Source organism: Pogona vitticeps, chromosome 1 (assembly GCF_051106095.1).
Source record: "Pogona vitticeps strain Pit_001003342236 chromosome 1, PviZW2.1, whole genome shotgun sequence".
NCBI classification, from domain to species: Eukaryota; Metazoa; Chordata; class Lepidosauria; order Squamata; family Agamidae; genus Pogona; species Pogona vitticeps.
The window spans coordinates 318,352,682-318,377,749 of record NC_135783.1 but is presented as its reverse complement, the minus strand read 5'-3'; the positions used below and the strand labels follow the sequence as shown (position 1 = coordinate 318,377,749).

Here is a 25,068-nt window from a genome sequence, read left to right as displayed (position 1 = left end):
GGGAAAAAAAACCCTAAACCCTGTCTAGGTAGGCGGGACCGAATACCCTGCCGAGCGCTCATTGGTTATCGCGAGAGTAAACAAATAAGCAGGTTCCTATTGGTAGGTGTTCGATGAAGGGGTGTGGCGTGGTCGGTGGTCGACGAGTTCTACGAACGGAGGAGCCGCAGGAGTGGAGATGACGGTCTCGGACCCTGAGGGGCCTGCGAGCGGGGCTGAAGCTGAGCGCGAGGAGGAGCAGGAGGAGGTTCGACGGGTAAACAGGCGCGCGGGGCGGTCATTGCGAGGCGTTACTATGGCAACAAGGGCCTAGCGTGGCATCTTTCCGTGTTCTCGCCACTTGTCCCGAGGGCGACCAGGTGAAAAAAGAACAGGGTTCCTGTACCTTTAAGGATTGTGTGGAGGAGGACATTTCAGCAAGTGTTGTGAAGGAGGACATTTCAGCAAGTGTAGCTCGCGTTCAGAGTCGCCCCTGATGAAATGTCCGTCTTGTAAGCAACTGTTAAAGGACCAAGAACCCTGCCCGTTTTTTTTTCATCTGATCAGCCTGGCCCTGACGGTTTTACTACGTGCTGCATTGGTTACCCCAAGGAGGGTGGGGAGGAGGGTTGGATGCGTAGCTCAGTGAGACAAGAGTGCCCCGACACTCGCGCAAAAAATATTGATTGGCTGATTGTATTTCTATGCAGCCTGTCTCCTGACAGTTGGACTTGGACAAGGGCACACTTACTGCCCAGATCTCTAGTAATATCTGCCTAGGAAAGGTGGAAACAGTCAATATAAAAGATGCACTCAGCGTTGAAAGACATCTTGGGGTTAAACGCAGTTGTCGTGGTCCTGAGTACAGTATAGCAGACTTACTGAATCAATGGGATTTCCAAAAGTGTTAATTTAACAAATGTTAATTATTCAGTACATATGATCTAGTTGGGATCAATAAATGGTTTTGAGTCCTTTTCTGCCTTTTAAAAAGAGTTTAAGAATTTTCATGAATAATAATTATAGGAATATTGTTATTGTTGCCGACACCTTCTTTTAAAAAATCTGCCTAAATTTTTAGAGCTAAAATATACAAATATTGGAACTAAAAAGCAATAGAAACAAGGTACCTACAGTACAAAAATATACAACGCTCCAACACCCCTCCCCCAATAATGTTTTTATGTAGCCTGATCCTCATGCATATTTCTTTGGGCTTGAGATGTAAACTTTACCAAGATCTTACTCCCAAGTAAGCGAGGTAGGAACTGCAACATTGAATCACAGTCTTATCCAGTCAGGCCAATTCACTGAAAAATACAAGTTAGTAGTAACTACAGATGAGCTACTTGATGATGCAAACCGTGTGTTTGAATTCTGAATTTTGATAGGATTTTATGTCTTTGGTTTGTCCTGGTTTGCTTAGGTTTTTCCAGTTAAAACTCATTCTGATTCAGAATCGGAACAAGGCAATAATGTTGCTGTGCTGAACAGAAGTAAATTGCTGGATTTTTTGCAGTCAGATGAAGACTTAACACCTACCTCAAATTCAGATGAGGAGTTATATCAATCACTTCAGGATCTCAAAAGGAAAAACAGACAGTGTTTGCTAGAACTAGGTCTCATGTACCAGGTACAATTGGAAAACAACCACGAATCATCCAAGGAAGAGAAAGAACTAGAAGACATTTTCCAAGGCAATGGAAGATTATTATCATCAAAGTTCTATGAAGAGTTAACGTAAGTTGCAACAGTGTATTTTGTTTTTCTACGGAATTGATAAATTTCACTGGAGAAATAAAGATGAAATGGAAATTAAGATGAAGATTAATTCTGTATCATGATAGGCAGAATATTTTCACTGTGGACTTAAGCAAAAGTAAAATCTATAAAACTAATGTATTTTTTCTAGTGGGAGCTTTCATGGACTACAGTCTATTGCTTCAAAAACAAATGTCAGAAAAAGTGAATTATAATCTCCAATTATTTGCATTTAAATAAATATACTTGTCCTAAAAGTGCCGCTGTACTTTTCTTTTTTCTTGGAACAGAATAATACAGCTACCTCTCCCAAGCGTTTAGACTTGATTGCCATTACTAGATACCAATGAAAGCTTGCCTTAGCATTGAAGTATGTGTTAAAAATATACTCAAGTTCTTTCATGTAATCAAAATAAAAATATTTTCAAATGTTATTATTTATCTTATGCATTCAGCCTTGATAACATCTATATCTTATTCTTAGATCTGGTAACACAAAGCGATTCAACTCTTTGACTGACCTCACCATAGATAGCTCAAAAGATGAGCACAATCTTTCACTTCCTTCGTCCTATTCAAAACCAATGAGTGCCTCCGGCACATGGATCTCTTCTATCACTGTTCCTCAGCCCTTCAAGATGACACTTCGAGAAGCTCGCAAAAAGTCTCAGTTGTTAAAGTCACATACATTGCTTGAACTTGAGACAGCCATGTTCAAAAGGCAAAGCGAAGAAGAAGCTGAATGCCAGAAACAGTTCAGGGCCCAACCTGTGCCTGCACACGTCTATCTGCCACTTTATCAGGAAATAATGGAAAAGAATGAAATTCGTAGACAAGTGGAAACACAGAAGAGGAGGGAGCTACTCCTTTCAATGCAAAAACCCTTCACCTTTCAAGAAAAAGAAGAGAAGAGAAAGGAAGCCACCAGACATAAGATTCTGGACATACTGGCTTCATCTAAGAAAGCAGCGCCTAAAGTCAGGAAGAAAATCCCAAAGTCTGCCTTTGAACCAATGCTTGGGGATAAACTTAAAGGTGAAGAGCTTAGAGTGTCTTCATAAGGAAAGTCATGCTTGACTGTCCTAAAAACAGAGAGCGATAATATATTCCCTTTTCTGAGTGAGAAAAATCTGCTACACAGATTTAGGGTTGATCAGAGAACTGCAGGAGCAGGAAAATAATTCTACATATTGCAGAGTGGATCAAAAATGATGATTTGAAAAAGAAATTAAAAACAAAATTCTAAATTTTAAATCAGATATAGTTTTAAATCAAATTTTTAAATGAAATCCTTTTGAAGGAAAATCTAAAGATAGGTTTCAATTTAAGATACATTATAGTTCAAAGGTTATTCAGCGTGAAATAGAACTTAGTTATGTAGCATGAAGCTGTATAATTATGCAATATTTACATTTTAATAAACTTAATTCATTTAATCCAAGCTATCCAGGCTGAGATAACATGCATTTTTTTTCACAGTAAAAATAGTATAAAATTAACAAAATTCAGGAAAAAACCTTAATCCCATTGTTCTGTAAATCTATGTATAAACAATTAACACATTTATGTTTAAGCAAATACAAAAATATTTATGCTATATAATATTATTGTTTTAGTTAAATAAAACAATTTAAGTAATTCTGCAAATATGAACGATTAACCTATTGTACTAAAATTTGTTCAGATATAGCTGTTTTACTAATCTGACAGATTATTATTCTAAATATTAAATCTTCATCTGGTTGCAAATATTAAGATTATAACCACCAGCAAAAATGAGTCTTTACATTTAGAAATCATGATTTTAATCGAGTCTTACTAAGACTCGTTTAAATCGTCATTTAATTGTGATTTAAATTGACTTGATTTAGATCAAATCCACCCTGAATATTGTAAAGTATGTTCTACTAGAACAGCAAGTCGGACCTAGTAGTTGAATTGGCAAAGAGAGAACTCTGGATCCATTAGCAGGCACTTACATTTCACTATATAAATTTTAAAAGCTTATATAATTATGGCTTGGCACTAATAGATGAATCAGGATGGCTACCGGATTTGGGGATCTCGTGGTATGAAAACATTAATTACCACAGTTAACTATTAAGGGCTCAAAATATTTAGGGCAGATATGTAAAAAGGATACCAGTATCCTTCTGCATCCAGATTGTGTAAAATATGCAAATAACTTTGTACTTAGGAACTTGCCTTATACTGGGTCAGAGTATTTTGCCTCTATTCCAGTATTGTCAGTAGGGTATCAGGCTGGAGGTATTCCCCACTAGTAACTGTCAGGGCTTGAACCTGGGTCTTCTTGCGTGCAATGTATATGGTCTGACGCTTAGCTACAAACAATTTGGTCACTTTCAAATACAGTACAATGACTGAGTGCAATTGGAAAAGAAAATTACTAATTTATACTGGGAAATATATCTTGTGTAATCAGTTATGTAGATACCCAGTTTGGTTTACTGGATAGAGTGATGGAACACAACTCAGGAGCCCTGGGTTTGAATCCCTGTTCAGCCATGGAAGCTCAGTAAGGGAGTGGGACTGGTCAAACCGCTTCTTTCAATATCTCACTTGCCTTGGAAGCTCTGTTAGGTTCACTTTAAGTCAGTTCAGACTTGGCACATAACAACCAATTGTATATTTGGTAAAGGACATTTCAGTTACATGATTTCAAATACTTTAATCACTGAATTGTAAACAGATCTTATAAGTTTTTATTTGGTAATTTGTTAAGCTATTAACACTTACTACAATAATGATTTTATTTTACTGTATCCAGATTTGCATATCTTTTCCCAACTTGGATGTTCATTACTTTTGCTTTCAATCCATAGAAGCTGAACTCTTAAGAAAAATCCGCATTGAGATGAGAGCCAAGGATTTACTGGAAAGTTCCTGGGCTCCTATTGAGCTTGGCAGTAGACAAAGGGAGAATGAATCCCGAATTGCTTCCAGAAATAAGGAACAAAAATTGAGTTTTATACACAGGAACTTCAGTTTTAAACCAAGAATTAACACATCAGTGCCTGACTTTGAAGGACTTCACTGGGCCTTCCAGAGAGAAGCGTTATGCAGGCGAGAAAATAAAGAAGCAACTCATAATAAACCCTTCCATTTGAGAACATCTAATCTTCATTGCAAACATCAGGAGATGATGGTAAAAGGGATTGCTTTTAACGTCATATTTCTTTATTATGTCGTGTGTGAATTTCTCTTTGCTATGAAAAGCCTGATATACTTTACCACCTATGTACTCAGCCACTGGATAGTTTTGGACAGAATTAGTAACAAATTTCTTGTGAGGCAAGACAAAAAGAGCCATGATGATATTAATATATGCTTGAATTCTGATGCTAGTAGTGCTGTTTCTGTTATTACAGTACATGTTTTCTATTGGGGGGAAAAGAGTAGAAAGGAGAAGAAAAGATCTGTTTCCAGTCTCAGCAGAGCTGTCCTAAGAAGGGCTTGGAGTGGTTCTAGAACCAAGTGATTCGGGGAACCAAATGACTTTTTCTGATTTTTTCTGCCTTCAAAAATTGCAAGATACATCTGTTTCATTGAAAAGATTGAAATATGTAAATGTAAATATGCACACAATATATTGGTTGAAATCCTGTTGAGTAACTGCAGGCATAATTGATGATGATTTATCAACCTACAATGCTGCTCTTTAATTTAATTTAGTTGAAAGCTTCCTATCTCCTCCTCTTCAGATTCAGAGGCTCCTTGCTCTCTGCATGTGCCTGTCTATCACTCACTAAGTCAGATCCCAATTTATGTATTGGTAACTATGCTGGTGAATATTTTCTGCCCACTCCATTCTGCAACAGTCCCTCCGTTCTGTAAACAAAGGTAAGAGGGCAAGCTGAACAGGGCACGTTGTATGAGTTGGACGGGTGATGTAATGGTTGGAATCCCAGCAAATCAGGTGGAGATGCTTTGAGCAGCAATCTAAAGCTGAAAATTTTGTGCTATAAAATGTGTGTTTTTTTCTATTTTGTTTTACTATGAAATTTATACAAATATATGATACAAATCATGGCAGATCCTTGAAAATGGCATTGGGCAATCCTGCTGAATAAGCTAGAAGGGGGAATAATGGATTCCCTGCTCAAGTGGACAGAGGCATCTTTAGATAAGTGAGTTCTAGGTCATATCCATTCTTACTTAAAGCCAAAATGACTACAGTAAATGGAAACCATTGTATTTTGCACATACTGTACTATGAGACAAGATGGTTTAGCAAAGGGACGTGGTGGCGCTGCGAGCTAAACCACAGAAGCCTGTGCTGCAGGGTCAGAAGACCAGCAGTCGTAAGATCGAATCCACGCAATGGAGTGAGCTGCCGTTGCTTGTCCCAGCTCCCGCCAACCTAGCGGTTCAAAAGCATGCAAATGCGAGTAGATAAATAGGGACCACCTCGGTGGGAAGGGAACAGCGTTCCGTGTCTAAGTCGCATCGCTGGCTCTATGGCTTGGAAATGGGGATGAGCACCGCCCCCTAGAATCGAACACAACTGGACAAAAATTGTCAAAGGGAACCTTTACCTTTACCTATGAGACAAGAACACTAACTGGAAGAAATAAATAATAGCTAGGAAAGGCCAGTAGAAAAAGAGGAAGCCTTAACATAACAAATTATTTTCACATGCGTTATCAGATACTATACAGTGTATTCTTCACTAACAAGTATTCATAGCACAGGCCCTTGCTCTTCGTAGTGGCCAGTTCTGGTAATACATGTGAACTTTTTTCCTAGATTATTTTTATTTTTTTCAGACCGTGGATAAGTGAATCAGTGGATACTGATCCCATGGATAAAGGGGTCCTACTGTATATAACAATTTTATACCTCTGTTCAAAGTACCTCCGTCTGAGTTGCTGGGATTAAAGCCACCACATCCATCCACCCAACTCCAATGTGCTCTGTTCAGCTCGTCCTCTTGTCCTTTGCTTTGTGAATGGAGGCACTATTGCAGAGTGGAGTGGGCAGGAAATCTTGCTTTCATCAGAAGAGCTACCAGTACCTAAATTTGGATCTGATTTAGTTATGAGAGAAAGGCACATGCAAGATCAAGAATGCCTACATGTAAACCTAAAGTGAAGTAGTGTCTAAAAAGTGTTGCTTTTTTAAAAAATGAGCATGAAGTATTCTTTCTTTTAGGATTTTCAGAAGCCTTCTGAGGTACCAGTACGAAGAAGTCGGTCTATGACCTGTCTTTCATCCCTTTCCAGTAACACCCTTCCAATATATATTACAGATGCAGAGAGAAAGAGGAGGTTTGCTATTAAGTGAGTAATAAAGCATGCTGCTTTTATATACAGCACTCACAGTTTAAATATGCAGGCTACATGTTGCTCCCCATAGCAAGCTGGGTACTTAGTTTACCAACCTTAGAAGGATGGAAGGCTCAGTCAGCCTCTAGCTGGCAATTTGGAATTGAACCAGTGTTGTGAATAGAGTTTTGTCTGCAGTACTGCAGTTTGACCACTGCACCATGAGGTTCCTTACTGTAATAATAATAGGGATCACATCTGTGAATTATTCTAGGTCAGTGGTTCTTAACGTGGGCGATAATGCCCCCCAGGGGGCGATTTCATTTTTCAGGGGGACGGTAGAACGAAAAGGGGCGGCGTGGGGGCGCTGGAGCAGAAGGGGGGCGGTAGGAGGGCGCTGGAGCAAGCCAAACCTGTTAAGATGGCTGCAGCCTTTTTACAGTGTGCATGAATATATATTTTCCTCCAATCTTAATTTAGTTTCAGAGTTTTCATCTTGAAATTTTTAGTTCCTGCATTGTGGTTTGTTTTTATGCCCTTTTTATATTTCTTTTTGCATCTTAAAATTCACTTGCAACTAAATCATTAAATGTTACTTTTTGGGGGCATTTCATTTTCTTGGAATTGAATTTTGTTTTCAGGGGTCATTGGATTTAAGTGTCTTAAATAAATAAATAAATAAATAAGAAAGAAAGAAAGAAAGAAAGAAAGATATCATCACCACAGGGAGGGGGCGATGATAACTTCCTCAATAGCTCAAGGGGGCGTTTCTTTCTAAAAGGTTAAGAACCACTGTTCTAGGTAATATGTTTTAAGATTATTTTTCAGAAGCTTTTTTCATAAAACATGTTTTCATAAACATTTATGGGTAACAAGCTGTTTCACCAGATGCGGATTTTCAGTTGGTATACACAAAAGTAGAAAACTGATCAAGAGGACATTTTCTGGCCAGGTCAACTGATAATTTCCATTATCCATTCCCATTTTAGCTGTTCATCAAAAGTAGGCTTTCAGATATGAAAGACAGAGATAAAAAAACTTCTAAAAAGTTAGTCTCAAGGTATCAGTGAACATGTTTCTCTTTATTACAGAAAACTAACACAGCTTCATATAATTTACATCTTATTTAATTTAGAAATACAGTGGTGCCTCGCTTAACAGGCGCTCTGTTTAGCGATGAAACCGCATAGCAACGAAGATTTTGCGACCACAAAAGCGATCACATTGCGATGTTTCCTATGCGGTTTTTTCACTTTGCGATGATCGGTTCCGTTTCGCTTACCAATCATCGCAAAGCGATGGTTTTTTAACAGCTGATCGGCGGTTCCAAAATGGCCACCGGGTAAAAAAATGGCCACCCGCTGTGTGTAGGGACGGATTCCTCGCTTAAGAGGCAGCGAAAATGGTCGCCCCTATGGAGGATCTTCACTTTAAGGTTAGTTTTAAGCCCATAGGAACGCATTGAAGGGGTTTCATTGTGTTTCTATGGGCTTTTAAAAATCGCATAGTGACAAAATCGCTTAGCAGCGATTTTTGCTGCACGGATTAATGTCGCTATGCGAGGCACCACTATACTGACTTGAGTGTTTAGAGGAAGGTTGATTATTTCATTCTGAAACACATTTAGGAATGGAAGAAGTTGCCTTTTTAGTGTGTCAGATTATTTGGCCACCTACCCCTGTACTGTCAACTCTGATTGATAGCAGCTGTCCAGGGTTTCAGGCAAGATTCTTTCTAAGTCCTGTCAGGGGATCCCTGGTCATCTTCTATGTAAGTAGTAACCAGGCCCAATTCCATTTAGCTTTTCAAAATCAGCCAAAGTCAGATATCTGGGACTGCTAAGGTGGGTTCGGCATGTTTTATATGTAACTGTCTTTATAGACTCCGCCAAGAAAATAAAAAGCACAAGGAAAATGAAAGTGTTCGTTGGGCAGAGCTACAGAGAAAAAAAAGTCAAGCTATGCATCAATCTCTGAATTCCCGAGCAAAAGCAATGGATCCCCATAAAAGCTTGGAGGAGACTTACAAAGAAAAGCTGAAACAAAACTGGTCAGTATTCTGATTGTCATAGATGACAAGATACTATAATGCATCTTCCAATCAATCAATCAATCAATCAATCAATCAATCAATCAATCAATCAATCAATCAATCAATCAATCAATCAATCAATCAGTGGTTTCTAGATTATATATATATATATATAATCCTGATTATATATCAACCCTGATGTTGGGAAAGTGTGAGGGCAAGAGGAGAAGGGGATGACAGAGGATGAGATGGTTGGACAGTGTCATCGAAGCTACCAAGATGAATTTGACCAAACTCGGGGAGGCAGTGGAAGACAGTGGCCTCTTGTGTTTTTGGAAAAGAGTGTTTGTGATGACCAGCTTGTTCTCTTGACTAAACTCTATTAGCCTTTGCCCTGCTTCATTTTGAACTCCAAGGCCAAACTTACCTGTTGTTCCTTTTATCTCTTGACTCCCTACTTTAGCATTCCAATCCCCTATAATGAGAACATCTTTCTTTGGTGTCAGTTCTAGAAGGTGTTGTAAGTCTTCATAGAATTGGACAATTTCAGCCTCTTCAGCATTGGTGGTTGGTGCGTAAACTTGGATTACTGTGATGTTGAAAGGTCTGCCTTGGATTTGCATTGAAATCATTTTCTCATTTTTGAGATTGTAACCCCAGTATAGCTTTTTCCACTCTTTTGTTGACTATGAGGGCTACTCCATTTCTTCTACAGGATTCTTGGCCACAATAGTAGATATGATAATCGTTTGAATTCGCCCATTCCAGTCCATTTTAGTTCAACCCAGGATGTCAGTGTTTATTCTTGCCATCTTCTGTTTGACCACATCCAATTTACCAAGGTTCATAGATCTTACATTCCAGGTTCCTATGCAGTATTTTTCTTTGCCGCATTGGACTTTCATTTCCAGGCGCTTCTGCAGCTGAGCGTCCTTTCGGTTTTGGTCCAACCACTTCATTAGCTCTGGAGCTACTTCTACTTGTCCTCCGCTCTTCCTCAGTAGCATGTTGGACGCCTTCTGACTTGAGGGGCTCATCTTACAGCATCATATCTTTTAGCCTTTTGTTTCTGTCCATAGAGTTTTCTTGGCAAAGATACTGGAGTGGCTTGCCAGTTCCTACTCCGGGTGGAGCGCTAGTCAGAACTCTCCACTATGACCTGTCCGTCTTGGATGTCCCTGCCCAGCATAGCCCATAGCTTCTCTGAATTACTCAAGCCCCTTCGCCATGACAAGGCAGCAATCCGTGAAGGGGCTATATAATATAGATTATAATAAATATATTATATATGAAAATATAATATAAAAACCTCTTCTGTAATGGAGAGAGAATTGTGCTTCTAGTATGCTTTCAGAAAGAAGAGATCGAAAAGTTATTGTAGGGTCAATTGTTAAATGTGCAATAAAGCCGGTTTAACTGAGATTTGAGTAATGGGGGAGCAAAACCCATCAAATTATGCATTAGTCTGAGTTCCTCAGCAAAAGCTCCTCTTAGAACCTGACCTAGAGCAGCATTGAAACTACAGTTTCAAGGCCCTAGAGGAAGTGTGGCTGAAGACTTCTCATTTGTACTTGCATAGCAGCATATTTACACTCGCAAATCTCTGGGTAGATGATAACCATAAATGTGGCCAGTCACCCACAATATATAATGAGTGAAATCGTGTCTAGTCATAATAATTTCTGGTAGTAAGGAAACTTTTCTTTTAGGCAGAATGACCAGAGAAGAACAAGAGAGTATAAAAAAGAATTAGAAGAGATGAAGATGCGTGTGAAAAACAGACCATATCTATTTGAACAGGTCACAAAGGTAATTTGTGAGAATTCATTTAGAACAATTCTAAGTATTCGTGGAGGAAAGAGATCTTATTATAATGTCTTACTCTTTGATTTTGTAGTGCAGTGCTCAGCAGGGAGCGGAGAGGCATTTCCGAGACACCTTGCAGCAGTTTGGGCTGAATGAAAAATTTGTAAAAAATAAAGGGGAAAAAGCCACTGGTCCAATAAGAAAGGGGCACTCTGCATCACAAAGGTATTTACAGGACACATAATACATATGTACAAAAGCATAGTAATACTGATATGCAAAGCAATCCTAAAGCTAGCCAAGAGACTGGGAAACAATTTGATGTAATGGAACTGCTCTTTGCCTGTGGCCCACTACTTCTAAACTGAACGCTCCATTATACCCAGAAAGAGCTCAACAGGTGCAGATATACTCCTAACAGCATTCCCATCCATGATAGGACCTGAAACAAGTTTTTCCTACATGTATCAGGAGCAGCCTTGGAGCCCCAGGATTCATAGCCTCTTATTCCCCCAACATGATCATAGATCAGGCCCGTACATTATGCTTGCCTGAAGCTACTTTAGTTATTTTTCTTTCCCTTGGTGTAAATGACTGAGATATGGGGAAAACAAAGGAATCCTCCATCTCTCAACCACCTATCCTGGTTACAGTAGGCTGACCATGCTTATGACATGTTCGTTCCTCTACCAATGAATCTCTCCCATGACCTTCAGATTGCTCTGAAAGCTGTATAATAAAATCAGACAGGCTGAAATTGGGAAAGTCAAACTGAGAGGGTGATAGGAAAAAATGTACCGGTATGTACACTCCTTAAAAAGTGGCAGGCAACTGCATGTGATAAATCAGTGGTTCTTAACCTTTGATACTCGGATGTTTTTGAACTGCAAGTCCCAGAAACCCCAGCCAGCACAGTTGGTGGTGAAGGCTTCTGGGAGTTGCAGTCCAAAACTCCTGAGTAACCCAAGGTTAAGAACCAGTGTGATAAATAATATTACAACTGTCAACTACAGAGTTAATAGTCCTACTAAAATAAGACAATGGAGTGCAACATTCAGAATAGTTGTTTTTAATTTACAGAATTCATACATCCCAGAGGGATACTGATATCATAAAGGAACTGTCTGAAGAAGGGAAAAGAAGACTGGAATTAAAATAGAAATCAAGTGGAACTCTCCATGTGCCTATCAATCATTCTTCTGTTTAATCAAGATCAATTAATTCAGGTTCCAACAACTTCTGCAGCAAGAAAGCTGAAATTTATTTTCATTAAAATGTTTGATCATGGTATATGCTAACTATTATACTGCTTCTTTTAGGCAATTTAAGAAGTTAAATTGTCCAGAGGTTTGGCTTTGAACTATTATTCCAAACAGGAACTCTTTTAGTTAATGGGTAAAGCAGCCTGCTTGTATATTTGCACCCTCCTGTGCTGGCACAGACCTCTGCAATCCTCTGACTGCTTGTATGCTGATAGTACTCGTGCAGTCTTAAGGTCTCGTCTCTGGACTAAACTTTTATTCTCAAATCCATACTGTGGTAGTAATATCAGAATGCACAATGATCTGCTAATGGTACTAGAGTTTGCACTTTGTCTTTCAGCCGGCACAACCACCTCTCATTTTTCAGCGTTTCTGGCTTTTTACTTGAAGTGTATAGCAGAGTTGCTAGATGAAATCTGGTTTCACAGCTCTTCATGTGGAACAATGAGGACATCAGCAGCAGTGGTGAATCGCCACTGATTAAAGGTTATCTTTGTAGATTTCGGGGTGTGTGTGACTTTGTTCCATTGTGTTTGAATAGCACGCATCCAGAAACTACCTTCAAGGAGTGGCAATCTGTTGATGATGGCATCATTTCCATTGTGCACGTCCAGCTGCACCACAGGATTTCAACCACTCCTCATTTTTTCCTTCAGCAACTCTCTTGCATTGTTTGTAAAAAAAAAAACAAGCTGAACAGAAACCCCCCTAGAAATCTCCCTCACTTTCCCCTAAAAGACTAACAAAAAATTTGCTGAAGCCATTAAGAGTGTAAATCCTGGTTACTTTATAATAATAATAATACTAATACAGTCTGATGTGCTATTCTGATTCTGTGCAGTCTTACTTGGAAGGAATACCTACTGAGTCTGGGTAGGACTACAGACATAAATTACAGATATGCTTTCACTCCAGAAGAGGCTTTCATTTCAGTTTATAATAGCAACTACTGAAATGCTAGACAATGTCTCTCATTCCATCCTTGGGAAATAAGCCCTACTGTGAATCACATGTCTCCCTTAGAGCAGTGGTTACCAACTTTGGGTAGCCCAGGATTTCTTAGACTGGAACTCCCAGAAACCTGGCCAGCACAGCTAGTGGTGAGGGCTTCTGGGAGTTGCAGTCCAAGAACACCTGGATTACCCAAAGTTGAGAACCACTGCCTTAGAAAATCCTAGCATGTCTGAAGTTCTTTATTCACCTAATACAGTAGTTATCTTGGAAGAGATGCTACAATTCAAGCTTTGTTTAGATTATATATGTAGTTAATTTATTTTGACTTTCTAGCTATAAATATATAAGCCTGAGACTGCTGGTGCTGTGCTTAAGAGATTGGCTCGTTCCACAAGATGTTTCAGTTTTCCTATTTGAGACTCTTTCAACAAATAATTAAAAATTGAAATTTAAAATTATGTTTGGCCCATAAGCCAAGCATATCCGATCTTGCACAAAGACATTACGTGTTTGTAAGTCCTTTGTTACCCACCGTGAACCTCTGAATAGGGCAAAGATGTGAATCTGAATTACTCAAAATAAAGGCACACTCAAGCACCCGAGGAATTGGAAGTATACAGTTTATTTACACCAGAAGAACAACTGAATAGTTTCTACCTCTGATTCTGTTTAAATTAAAAGCCCTAATAAACCTAATAATTAGAAATGAAAATATCACAGCGATAAGCAAGGGTGTCTGAGGCATTCCTCTGAATAACATCAGGTCTTCAGTTTGGAGCAAAAGCAGCATTAGTGAATGTATCCACACAAAGCAAGGGGATATGGAAGCTCCAGCTCAGAGCACCACAGATCCACCCCTATAATTCAGAAGCAAGAACAGGACTGCAGTGCTTTAGTGCAGAATTCACTACCATCTAAAGATACTTCTTCAAGAAGAACAAGCCGATACAATGCTGAGCTTATGATCCGCTTCAGGAGAAAAACAAAGTGGCTTGGGACTAGTTACAAGAGCATTTTCACCTGGCTTTTGGGCCCCAGGTTCAACAGCAACATATAGCACACTGTTCAGACTTCAGCATGAGCTCCTCACTCCGCTCTTCAGAAAATAGTTTCCAGTGTCTGAAGCAAAACCATACTGGAGGCCCCTGGTCTGATAAGTCAGGAGAAGTACACTTACAGGCACAGCACAAATTCTGGGAATTCAAGTACCAAATGGCTTCTTAAGCACACCATACAAGCCTGTTCCTTCGCTTCAAAAGGTTGCTCTTCCTTTTGTAACTGTAAAGTCAACAGAATCATTTTACATTTATTAATATTTGTTTGGACTTAATATGGAAAAGTAAGGTTATTATTATTAGTTTAATTACATGCCACATTTCTCCAAATAAGGGACCCAAAGCGGCTCAAAATTAGTCAATGGTTCAAAAAACAAATGTATCCAGGATATTTTGCCACCTTTTTTTCCAGTTCTTGCTACAAAATTACATTTTGAAGACAAATGAATGGATTATACTAATTAAAATCTAAGGAGTTATCAAATTGGTTGTTGTAGGTTTTTTTGGGCTGTTTAGCCGTGTTCTGAAGGTTGTCAAATTCTCCAATAAAACTATAGTGTACTTACGATCAACAATGTTACAATTTTTTTTTATGTTGAATATCAGGAAAAGTTTCCTGAAGTTTAAGAAAAATTATGCTATTTGAAACAGAATGGTAACTTTCCAGACTGACCTGTGGATTTACTGAAGTAAAGAAGAAACCCCATAGGAATGCCTTGATGTTGACATGGGCATCAAGTGATGAGATGGCAAAACTACATCAGATGCTGAATGGAGTGAGTTGGTTGTTGCTTCAACAAGAACCTCTGCAGATCAAAGAGAAAAATAAATTATACCTCATAAATGCTCCTTGGGTATTGTTTCTCAAAGTGTTTAAGTCTTTAGGTAAAAACCAAAAAATGTGCTGTTTTGGAAGTACATCAGAAACTTTTTTGGGGGGGTAGTCTAAAGTATTCATGTCACTAGTGTGTCTGGAGGCAATATATGTATCCACAGTTTTGGGAATTATCACACATTAGGGAGCTTTGTTTTAGTAAATGCTGGGCAGTGTATTATCTGCACTCAAGACTGGAACACTGTTCATATCTACTACAGAGGCCTTTTTAGTCTATCTGTAAGATACACTCTTGGTACCTGCCCTAATTTAGATATCCAGATAGTTCTCTCATGTCTAGGTACAGGCAGAAAACTGATTACTGAAGAACCACACATTCAGCTTTGGTCAGGAATGAAAAAGCACCAACTTTTGTAGAGTAGACCTTTGGTCTAGATGGGCGGGATAGAAATCCAATAAATAAATAAATAACTTTCAGAAGGAAAATATAGAACATCTGGTTTGATGAGACAAGGACAGAAGCATTAAAAATCACATTTCCTTTTTTCAAACCTTACCCTCATATATTTTGTCTGGAGGAAAAACACTGAATATGTGCACTGAAATCAACAGTATGTTCACACTGTACTTATTAAAAAAAATGTAGAAATTATGATAAGCTATAAATGAAGTATAAAAAGGTATCTCTGATTTCCTCAATCCACTATTTCTAATGTTTATAGTACTGCACTTTATCCAGTCCACTAAATCATTTCATGTTACTAACCTCCCACACTTATCCCCTTGCTTCATATCAAGTAGTCCTTCTGTTAAGACAGAAACAATGCCTCACCTTCTTTTACACCAATTATTGATTCTGTGTCTGGCAGGTGCAAGGATTCCACACCAAGGCTGGGGGGAGGGCTTAATGACACCAGGTTCTTGCTGTGCACTTCAGAGTCTTCCAGCAAACTACTGCCCATCAGTGATTCTGTTGCAAAAATAATTTGTTACGCATTGAGCAGTTAGTCTGAGCCTTGTTCCAGTATCATCCACCACCACAAAGAAAAGGATTCCTCTGTTGCTCAAGAATCTGAACTGTGTGGAGAATTTTGCTTTTTCGTTTCTCCTTATTCTCTGTCTCTTTGGGGCCTGTATTGTCAATGTAAAAATGTGGGTTTTGAGGGAGTCTATTTTGACACATGAACACTTCAGATAAGTTACATTTTATGAGGAAACTAACTAAATAGAATCTTTGTCCTTGAACAGAAGCAGAGACTTGACTCACAAATATCAAAGTCTGCATTGTTTGTGGACCATAAGGAATCCTTCCATTCTATATAGGCAAAGACCCTAGACACCATTTAAAAGGTTTTTATCTGCTTCTTCAATTCTCCCACCCCTGTGCAATATACCTCCTCCTAACAAGGGCTCCATTTTTATCACCAGCCCTTCTCAACCTACAGATCAGCTTATACTTCTAAACTGACCCACCCCCCACACAACCTGAAGGTCCCATTCATAATTTACCAAACTAGTCGGTCTCTACCTGTTTGTTCGTGCTGCCTACTACTAGCTGTTCCAATTCTGGAGTGATGTTTCTTCATGTGCACATTCCTACTACCACTCTGGGAAAATGTCTTCCCACAGATTTGACACTGGTGTGGCTTCACTCCTGAAGTAAGACACAAGAGCAACTGAAGCAGGGAGTAAGATATTAGACTTTTGTGCTGAAGTGTTAATGTTTCTCAACCTGAGACAGACTTAAAGACTTCACTCTTAAAAAAAAAAGCCTAACAAGTTCACAAACAGGTTTTGTCAAGAAAATTAAATTATTTGGAGCTTCAGGTCTGCATCACAGTTAAGCCCATACGTAGTTCATAGCGTGCAGGTCAGAAAAGATGATCTTACAATATTATTACATTCAATGAGATGCAGTTTGAATAACATCAGAGTTAAAAGGAGCAGGCTTACTCAAGCAAGATAAAAAGAAAAGAAGCAATTATCAGACATTTTTCTACAAGCTGGGGAATATGCGACTGTCTCCATGGAAAGCAATGCCACTGGATATGTCTCATTTGAAGAGATTAAATCTCCTTACCTGAATGGACAACCAGATGTTTACGAAGGCTGGAATATTCAGCAAAGGAACGTCCACAGCCCTGAGCTTCACATAAGAATGGTTTTTCCCCTGTGTTACAAGAAGTTATAATTAGGATACTGGCTTTGCTTGATTGAAAAGCCACTTAAATGGGAGTATATCCTGAAAGATGCATTCCTGTTCTACTTTTGAACCTTATTTTTCAGTTTCTCAAGTATAATTCTAGTTTATGAACTTACTTATACCAGGCTCTTCACTGGCCATCAAACATTAATGTTCAAATTTTCCATGTGAACGCAGGATATACACATTCATAGAAGCATCTCTAGCCCCTTGACTTGTCAGATGAAGGATCCAGATCAAAGTTCAGTTTGTTTCAATTTAGAATATAAAGGGCTACTTTCAGGATTTCGAAGCTGCACCAGCACTCCCTGTAAGTCTGGAAGGCCATAGCCACCCAGAACCAGTAAACACCCCCCCCCACCCAAAATGGCTTCTGGAAGTATGTCTATCCACTTTTAAGGCCAAATTTTTTCAGGATGTAGTTTGGTTTGGTTGTTGTGAGGAATCACGTCGCCCACAGGCTACATTTTACCCAAGCCTGATTTAGAACACCCCAGAAACTTAGGTATGGTTTGCTATTTTGTTTTACCACCCAGGGTGCTCTCAGCCAGTTTTATTTCCCAGATTTCTGCCATTTACCTAATAGCAAGCAAACAGTCCAACAGTGTATTCTTAAATGGAATCCCATTTACGCTCAGCTAATCCAGAATGCCCTCACTAAAAGAATATTTTGCCACAGTGACCATATCCTTTCATTTTCAAGCTACTGTAATTCTTACTGCAATTTTTTCCAAAGTTTTTAGTTGTTTCATTCTTATGAATAGAAACTCCATGCAGTCTACAGGAGAGGACTTTATCTTACCTTCAGTTCACCTCTAGTTAAACAGATCTCAAACTGCAAGGCTGAGAAAGAACCTCTTCTTGAACCCTGCCTTTCTGAATATACAGTAATGGATGAGATATACTGGTGGACTGATTCAGCATAATGTTATTGTGACATGAAAATATGAAAGCAAATTAATTAGGAGTGAAGAGTTGTTTCATTCTTATGAAACAACTCTTCATTCCTAATTAATTTGCTTTCATATTTGCATGTCACAATAACTATATGCTGAATCAGTCCACCAGTATATTCAGAAAGGCAGGATTCAGGCAGAGATTCTTTCTCAGCTTTGCAGTGTGAGATCTGTTTAACTAGAGGTGAACTGAAGGTAAGCTAAAGTCCTCTCCTGTAGACTGCATGGAGTTTTTATTTTTGTGCCACCAATCATGGTGTTCCCCAAGCTTATTAACAATCTACTCTTCCATTTACGAGGGTTCCATTTGTGGGCACCTCCTCCCCTACTGATGCTTTCAGATCATGACGTTATTTTTCATGTACACCTCTCTCTATATATATTACAAATGGGAAAAGAGAAAGATCTAACAGGAGATGGACTGACTCACTAAAGGAAGTCATGACCTTTTGCAAGATTTCAGCAACACTAAGACCTTTCAGATATTATTAATCCACAGGATTGAAATAAGTCAGAACTGACTTGATGGCACATAACAGTAACATCATGTGTAGTACATATTAACTATTAGCCTAATCAGAATTAACCTCTATCTTACTAAAATAAATATTTTACAGCGGGTAGGGAACAGAAACCGACATGTACAGTCTGAACTATGTTCATAATTTTATGATAAAAGTGCAGAGCAAAACTTAATATTTGAGCACTGGAATAAGAGAAACTTCTGGAAAGGCAGGAGGGGAACACACCAGTGTGAATCCGCAGATGATTCTTCAGATTCCCGGCTGTTGTGAATTGTTTCCCACAGCCTAGCTCAGTGCAGATGAATGGTTTCTCACCACTGTGTGTTCGCATGTGCACCTTCAGCCTCTGGAGGACATAGAAGCTTTTCCCACAGTCTTTTGCTGGACAAATAAAGGAACGATCATTCCTGAAAAAAAGAACAGCTGTCTTAACACTGCTATACATATTACTATAAGTAACCTGTCCCCATGTTGCTGTTTGGCTGTCCATAATGCAATGTCATATGTAATTTTCACTTTATTTCAATTCAAAACAAGGGGTGTGGACCTTAAAAATGCTATGGCCAGAGTTACTGGCTTCAATTTAAGCAGCAGTTCATGTCAAAAGCTTAGAGATGCCAAGCCATACTGTTCATTTTCTTTCATAATTGAGGCAAAACAAGACAGTAAAATTCTTTTGGATCAGTGGCTTACGAACCAGAAACAGCCCCACACAGTTCAAAAACAGTGCTATAAGATGTCTTCAGTGTGCATACAAATAAGATTCCCTCTTTACAGAATTTTCACTGACTTTCCTTGAATCTGAATGTTAGATTGTATCACAGCAAGAGTTAAACATAGACTGCTTGGATACTTATATAGCCTGAAGAACTCTGCAAATGCACAGTATCGGAAGTCTACACACCTGTGAGTTTTTAGGTGATATTTGAAATGGGCTGGCCATACAAATGTCCTATCACAGCCCTCAACAGTGCACTTTAATTTTTTCTCCACACGAGGCAGGTGAGGGATGGGGCTGGATTCTTTTGGTTGTGGATCTCCTGAGCAGACATGAACATTTTCACCTGAAATAAAAGGTATTATGGTAAGGCAATGATGTGTGAGAAGTAGAATATGAACCCAGATGCAATTCTGATGGAGGTGTCCAACCATCCCTACGAAGCCAATCCTGTCTTTCTCCATACTTCAAGTTACTTGCATGCTCAAATTTCAGCAATGTAGTTGCATTTCATTCTTAAACAGCAAATTTTAAGAGCAGAATATCAACAGTTATATAAAGTATCTTGCAGTAAATTAACTCATACTCTTTTTTTTTTAAATGGGAAGACTGACAGGAATAGAAGCCCTCTTACCATTATTGCTTGCTTTGGCATTCTTGGCGAGCTGTGCACGAGTGGCAGCAATCAAACTGTCATGGGCCAATTCCTGCACACGTAAAAACCATGGAGTACTGCTGTCTGTGCTGTCATTGGAGAAGAAGTCATTCCCAGAATCCTCTGTTTCATCCTGGACAAACACCAGGTGCTCTGAGGGAGAACCTAGGCCTAGGGAGGAAACCATTTCCTCAGACATTAATAAGATGAGCAAAATATTTTGCTTCCCATCATATAACAAAGAGCTTTTATAGACACTTAATATGAAGCAGACTTTAATGCTCCTAAACTGGATCACTGGTTCATCTAGCCAAGTATTAGGAACTCTATCAGCAGCTCTCCAAGGTTTCAAACCAGAATTGCCTTCTACCTTGCTGGAAGATGTCCACCAGACCTGACCAAATTTAGCTTCTGAAATCAGACCGGGCTGCAAAGACAGACCTCTCCTCCCCCCACTCCCTTCCCCAGAGCTGCTTTGCACACATGCCAGTGCCAGCGTGAGTGCTTCCCCACCCCTTCACACATGCACCCAAGTGCCCAAGCACCTGCGCAAAGGGATGGACAGGCACCTGGGCGGGCACGCAGGCGCCCTTGTGCATGCACAAAGGGGTGGGGGAACGCTCATGCTGGCACTGGCGGGTGGGCACTCCCCCACCGCTTCGCGCATGCACCCAACCTGCGGGGGGGCGCCTTCCTCAGAGGCTCAGCCAGTCCACAGTCCCGAAAAGGTTGGGGGCTGCTGACTTATACTACTCCTATTTTAAATTCAGCTGTGTCCCAAAAACTTACCATATACTATAACAATATGTGGTGAACACGCCAGATTTTTCCATGTATAAGACTATACTTTTGTCTAAAATCTTTAGACTAAAAATTGAGGGTTGTCTTATACACGGAAGTAAGCTGAGGAGAGAAAAAAAACAAGTGGAGGGGAAAGCAGGGATCAAAGTGATCCTGTTTTCCCCTCAACTTGCAAGTCTTAGAAAAAAGAAAGCAGGGATCAAAGTGCTGCAGGATGGCTTTGATCCTTGCTTTCCCCTCTGCTTACTAAGTCCCATGGGGCTTAGCAAAAGGAGGGAGAAAGGATCAAAGCAATCCCATGGCTATATAAGGGGGAAAGGGATCAAAACGATCATGCAGTTGCGGGATTGCTTTGATCCCTTTCCCTCTCCTTTTGCTAAGTCCCGCGGGGCTTAGCACGAAGGGAGAAAGCAGGGATCAAAGCGATCCTGCAGTGCTTTGGTCCCTTTCCCCCTACACTTGCTAAGCCCCACTTAGATTTCTTAACTTTGGGTTAGAAAAGTGGAGGGAGTCTTATACATGGGGCATCTTACACACGGAAAAATATAGTACATCTCTTGCATTTCAAGACTAAGGAAAAAATTAACTAGGTGCTAAAATGTAAGTTACCTGTTCTTGTTAAATTGAGAAGAATAAAGGAAGTGCTATCGCTGGGCTGGAGGTCTTGTAATAAGCTGGAAGTATCAGGACTTGGCAGAAGCTCAGGTGGCTTCTGCACAGTTTGTGCCCTTGTCTCCTCACCATCAGGGCCAACGTTCACCTGGAGGCTTCTCAGAACAGCAGAAGAAGAAACATCCTTTGAAGAACTAGTGTGACTTGGGGAATCATCTAATGAAAGCAAAAAAAGTTAGCATGTAAGTTTTTGAATGCAGAAAGCTTTTCATGAGACCAGAGGACTATCCAGGATTCTATTTCCACACAAACCAACCAGATGCATCCTTTCCACAACAGTTATCATGATTTTGCCACAAACACTAAAAACCAACAATAAAACCAGCAACTTTTGCACACTGCTAGCTACTGAGTTGCTATGAGCCATACAAAAATCCTTCTTCCTTTTAAAAAATTACAGTTGTATCTCTGTTGCAGGGACATCCCACATCCAAACAAAATGCTCTAGCCACAACAGCTCTCTTCAATATGGATTCCCCTCAGATTTATAAGGCTGCAGTTCTATACACTATTACCTAGTACAGTGTGCCCCCTTGCTTCCAACTGCTGTATAACTCAGTGGTTTATGAATCTGGCTGCAGAGCTAGAGGCTGGAAATTCAATACCCCCACAACGTCTTCTTGACAAATGCCAGACTTGATGATCCACAGAGTCCCTTCAAGCTCTGCACTTCTAAGTAGCCAGGCATAGGGTTGCAATGTTAATCTCACAAAAACACATGAATCAGTTTTTTTAAAAAAAAAAAGGGGGAGGAGAAAAAAATAATAATACTCAGGCTTCAGATTTTACCTGGCAATATTAGTCTGTTGCATTCTGGGGATTCAGTAACAGGAAGGAGAGAAAGACAGGTAATATCTTTAGGTTCCGATTCCACAAGCCCCTGTCCTAGTGGAATGGATGTGTTCTGAACAAACTGAACCAGCAGCTGGGGGGGGAAAGCCAAGGTATTAATGCAGTGCTGAATGCATAGAATGCTCCCCTTCCCATTCTACAACTTCAGCTACAAAAGGTAGCAAAAGAGAGAAATGGTTTTAAAATGATATTTGGAGATTGAAAAGTATATTTTTTGCCATTGCAAGAAACCAACATAATGTCATTATTTTATCACTGACCACATTTTGCCATAACTTGTAACATTACTTTCTGATGAAGTACATCATACTGTATTATTAATCCATACTAGAACAGATCCACTGAACGAATGGGATCTGTTAATTCAGAAGTATGTAAGTCAAACTGATTCAATGGGACTGCTCTAGTCAAAACTACCAAATGAATTTACTTCAATATATTCTACAAGATTATTCATATTTCAGAGCACAATTTTACTTTTAAAATCCCACTCCCTATTCACACTTCGGTCTAAGGAGAAGCATCACAGTCATTCTAGCTGCCATTAAGTGTAGCTATTCTGATGTCAAAATGGTTAGGAATTGTTTGTGCCAGGCAACATGTGTAGCATAAAAATTGTATCGAATATGAACAATGTTTGTAAATTAAATCTTAGATGCAGCACAATCCTGTATAGGTTTACTCAGAAATAAATCCCAATGTGTTCAATGGGGCTTACTCCAAATTAAATATGCAGCCTAAGTGGCATCTACAAGTGGTGAGCTTTCAAATATCTGTTATGTCCCACAGAGTTAGAACTGACTTACAGTAACCCAAATACAGCATTCAAGGTAAGTGAGATATTTACGAAGTAGTTTTACCAGTGCCAACCCATCCACCCCAGTAGGTTTCCATAGCTAAGCGGGGAAGAAATCTAGGTCTCCTGAGTCCTAGTCCATCACTTTACCCACTACATCACACATGGCTTTCAAATTACACTATGTTAATATAAATCAGATGAGAAGCTGGGGACTTTTTAATCAAAAACAGGCAATGCTGTTGCCATGCATAGTAAACATATACACGCTACACAGACCATTAGAAATAGTATTTGCAGTAACATGATCTCCAGAATACAGTAACTGAATTATAAATCTATCTGTTGCTGACCTCTGGTTTGGATTCTAACTCATCCGATAACATCGATTCAAGTTTCTGATTCCCAAAGCAGGTTTTGGTAAGGCACAAAACTTAATAGCTCAAAGCAAACAGCGTTCTGTGTTTATACACATATTCTAGCCTCACACTTTGGTGAGGATCCTCTTAAGAGGTGCTGTAAGAAACAGATGCTCAGTTTCACCTGGAAAATAAAATAAAGTGAAACAAACATTACATCATATGATTACCATATTGTTATTCGCACTGCCATGTTTTAATACTTAATGCACCAAATCACAAACAACTATGTTTAACTGCCCTGTAATCTGAATTCTCTTTACTCTTTTGGCACTTCCCTATTTCCATTCCCTTGGCTGTTAGATGCATCCAGAAACTGTTAAGCCCCCTTGACAGAGACCCAGATCTTCAAAGAAGACAGTTCCCGCAGGACAAACATTTTTCCGTTACTCCATTGCACCTTACAGTATTTTCAGATGAAACAGTCTAGAGGGTCACACCGGGTCGAAAGGATCAAGAGTCACAGACATCGGCTTGTCTTTAGACTGTATCTTCCCCTTTCCAATTGTGAACACCACCCCGATTCGACCCCTTATAATACAATGGCGACATTTGAATGGCTAAACAACCAGGCCAGCCTGAGGATACATACATACACACACACAAACACACACACACCGGCATTGCCCCACCGCCCCCAGGAAGCGGACCACCCGCCCCGATGGGCGGCCAAGGCGAAGAAGGCAGAGGGGCGCTGGGAAGAGAAAGGGCCGCCTAGCCCATGTCGGCTGCCCTACGACCAGGCCAAGGCCGGCAGGCCACTCCCACGGCACGGAGAACAGAGACGAGGGAAGGGCTCCCCTCTTCAGCCCCGGACTCGCAAGGGAGCGGGAGTGGCCGCGGGGCTCCCGCCGCCGCCGCCGCCGCGGGGACGACCACCGAGGGCTCCTCCGCTCCCTGTCCTCTCCGCGGGATGTACGAAGGAAAGGAGGAAAGCAGGGCGGAAGAAACGCGTAAACTCGACTTCCCTTTCCCGGGACAAGCGTTTCTTACCGGCATCTCAGGACCGTCCGGATATGAAGCAGCAACCATCGGAAATGCCGCGTGCCGCTCTAGGCAAAATCATAGCGATAGAGAGAAGCAAACAATTGCACGAGAACGACTTGGGAAAGGGTTGGGGGAGCGTCGGACCAGTGAGGCGCTTCCGGTTTGTCTCGGAGCGTTGCGTCATGCCTTGCCTCGGTGACATGGGTTGCCCTTGGGTCTCTTTTGCTGTCACGGCGTGGCGGAGCTGCCCGTATGCGTATGGGACAGCGGCTCCGCCCCAGAAGAAGATGCCCTCTTTTGTTTTTATTGCTTTGATGACCCCGCATATATTCAGGGTACACTAGAGTGATAATGCAGAGTTCATCTAAACTTGAGAGTATGATTTTTTTGCTAAGCAGAGCATGGCTTGGGCCAGGACACTAGTGTAGGGTTCCCCTTTATTATGTCAGTGGTTCGTGTTCTGTTCTGTTAATTGTTCATGCATATTCATATTGCTGAGAGGCGGAGCCAAGAGAGA

The 25,068-nt window shown here is 40.2% G+C and overlaps 2 protein-coding genes across 6 annotated transcripts; one reads left to right on the top strand and one right to left on the bottom strand.

The window, feature by feature from the left end:
• Window positions 1–66: 66 nt before the first annotated feature.
• FAM161B (FAM161 centrosomal protein B) lies at window positions 67–14,708 on the top strand. Of its 5 annotated transcripts, none has more exons than XR_013544774.1 (9): window positions 67–247; window positions 1,406–1,719; window positions 2,225–2,775; window positions 4,584–4,906; window positions 6,913–7,040; window positions 8,907–9,074; window positions 10,770–10,865; window positions 10,954–11,087; window positions 11,943–14,708. XR_013544774.1 is itself a non-coding variant. In XM_020807241.3 (9 exons), exons 1-9 carry the CDS (start codon window positions 179–181, stop codon window positions 12,019–12,021), a joined length of 1,866 nt encoding a protein of 621 aa, XP_020662900.3. In that variant the 5' UTR covers window positions 67–178; the 3' UTR covers window positions 12,022–14,708. The 5 variants fall into 5 exon arrangements, 3 of the variants coding, with proteins under 3 accessions (XP_020662900.3, XP_020662899.3, XP_078248760.1); XM_020807241.3 differs by having other exon boundaries at window positions 10,766–10,865; XR_012082605.2 differs by having other exon boundaries at window positions 96–256.
• ZNF410 (zinc finger protein 410) lies at window positions 13,685–24,775 on the bottom strand. Its single transcript, XM_078392668.1, has 12 exons — window positions 24,558–24,775; window positions 23,499–23,688; window positions 22,287–22,422; window positions 21,435–21,653; window positions 20,004–20,195; window positions 19,556–19,715; window positions 18,877–19,058; window positions 17,049–17,138; window positions 16,497–16,622; window positions 15,801–15,938; window positions 14,807–14,939; window positions 13,685–14,356 (listed from the first exon to the last, which is right to left on the bottom strand). The coding sequence occupies exons 2-11, from the start codon at window positions 23,529–23,531 to the stop codon at window positions 14,815–14,817; spliced, it is 1,401 nt and encodes a 466-aa protein (XP_078248794.1). The 5' UTR covers window positions 23,532–23,688; window positions 24,558–24,775; the 3' UTR covers window positions 13,685–14,356; window positions 14,807–14,814.
• Window positions 24,776–25,068: the final 293 nt, after the last annotated feature.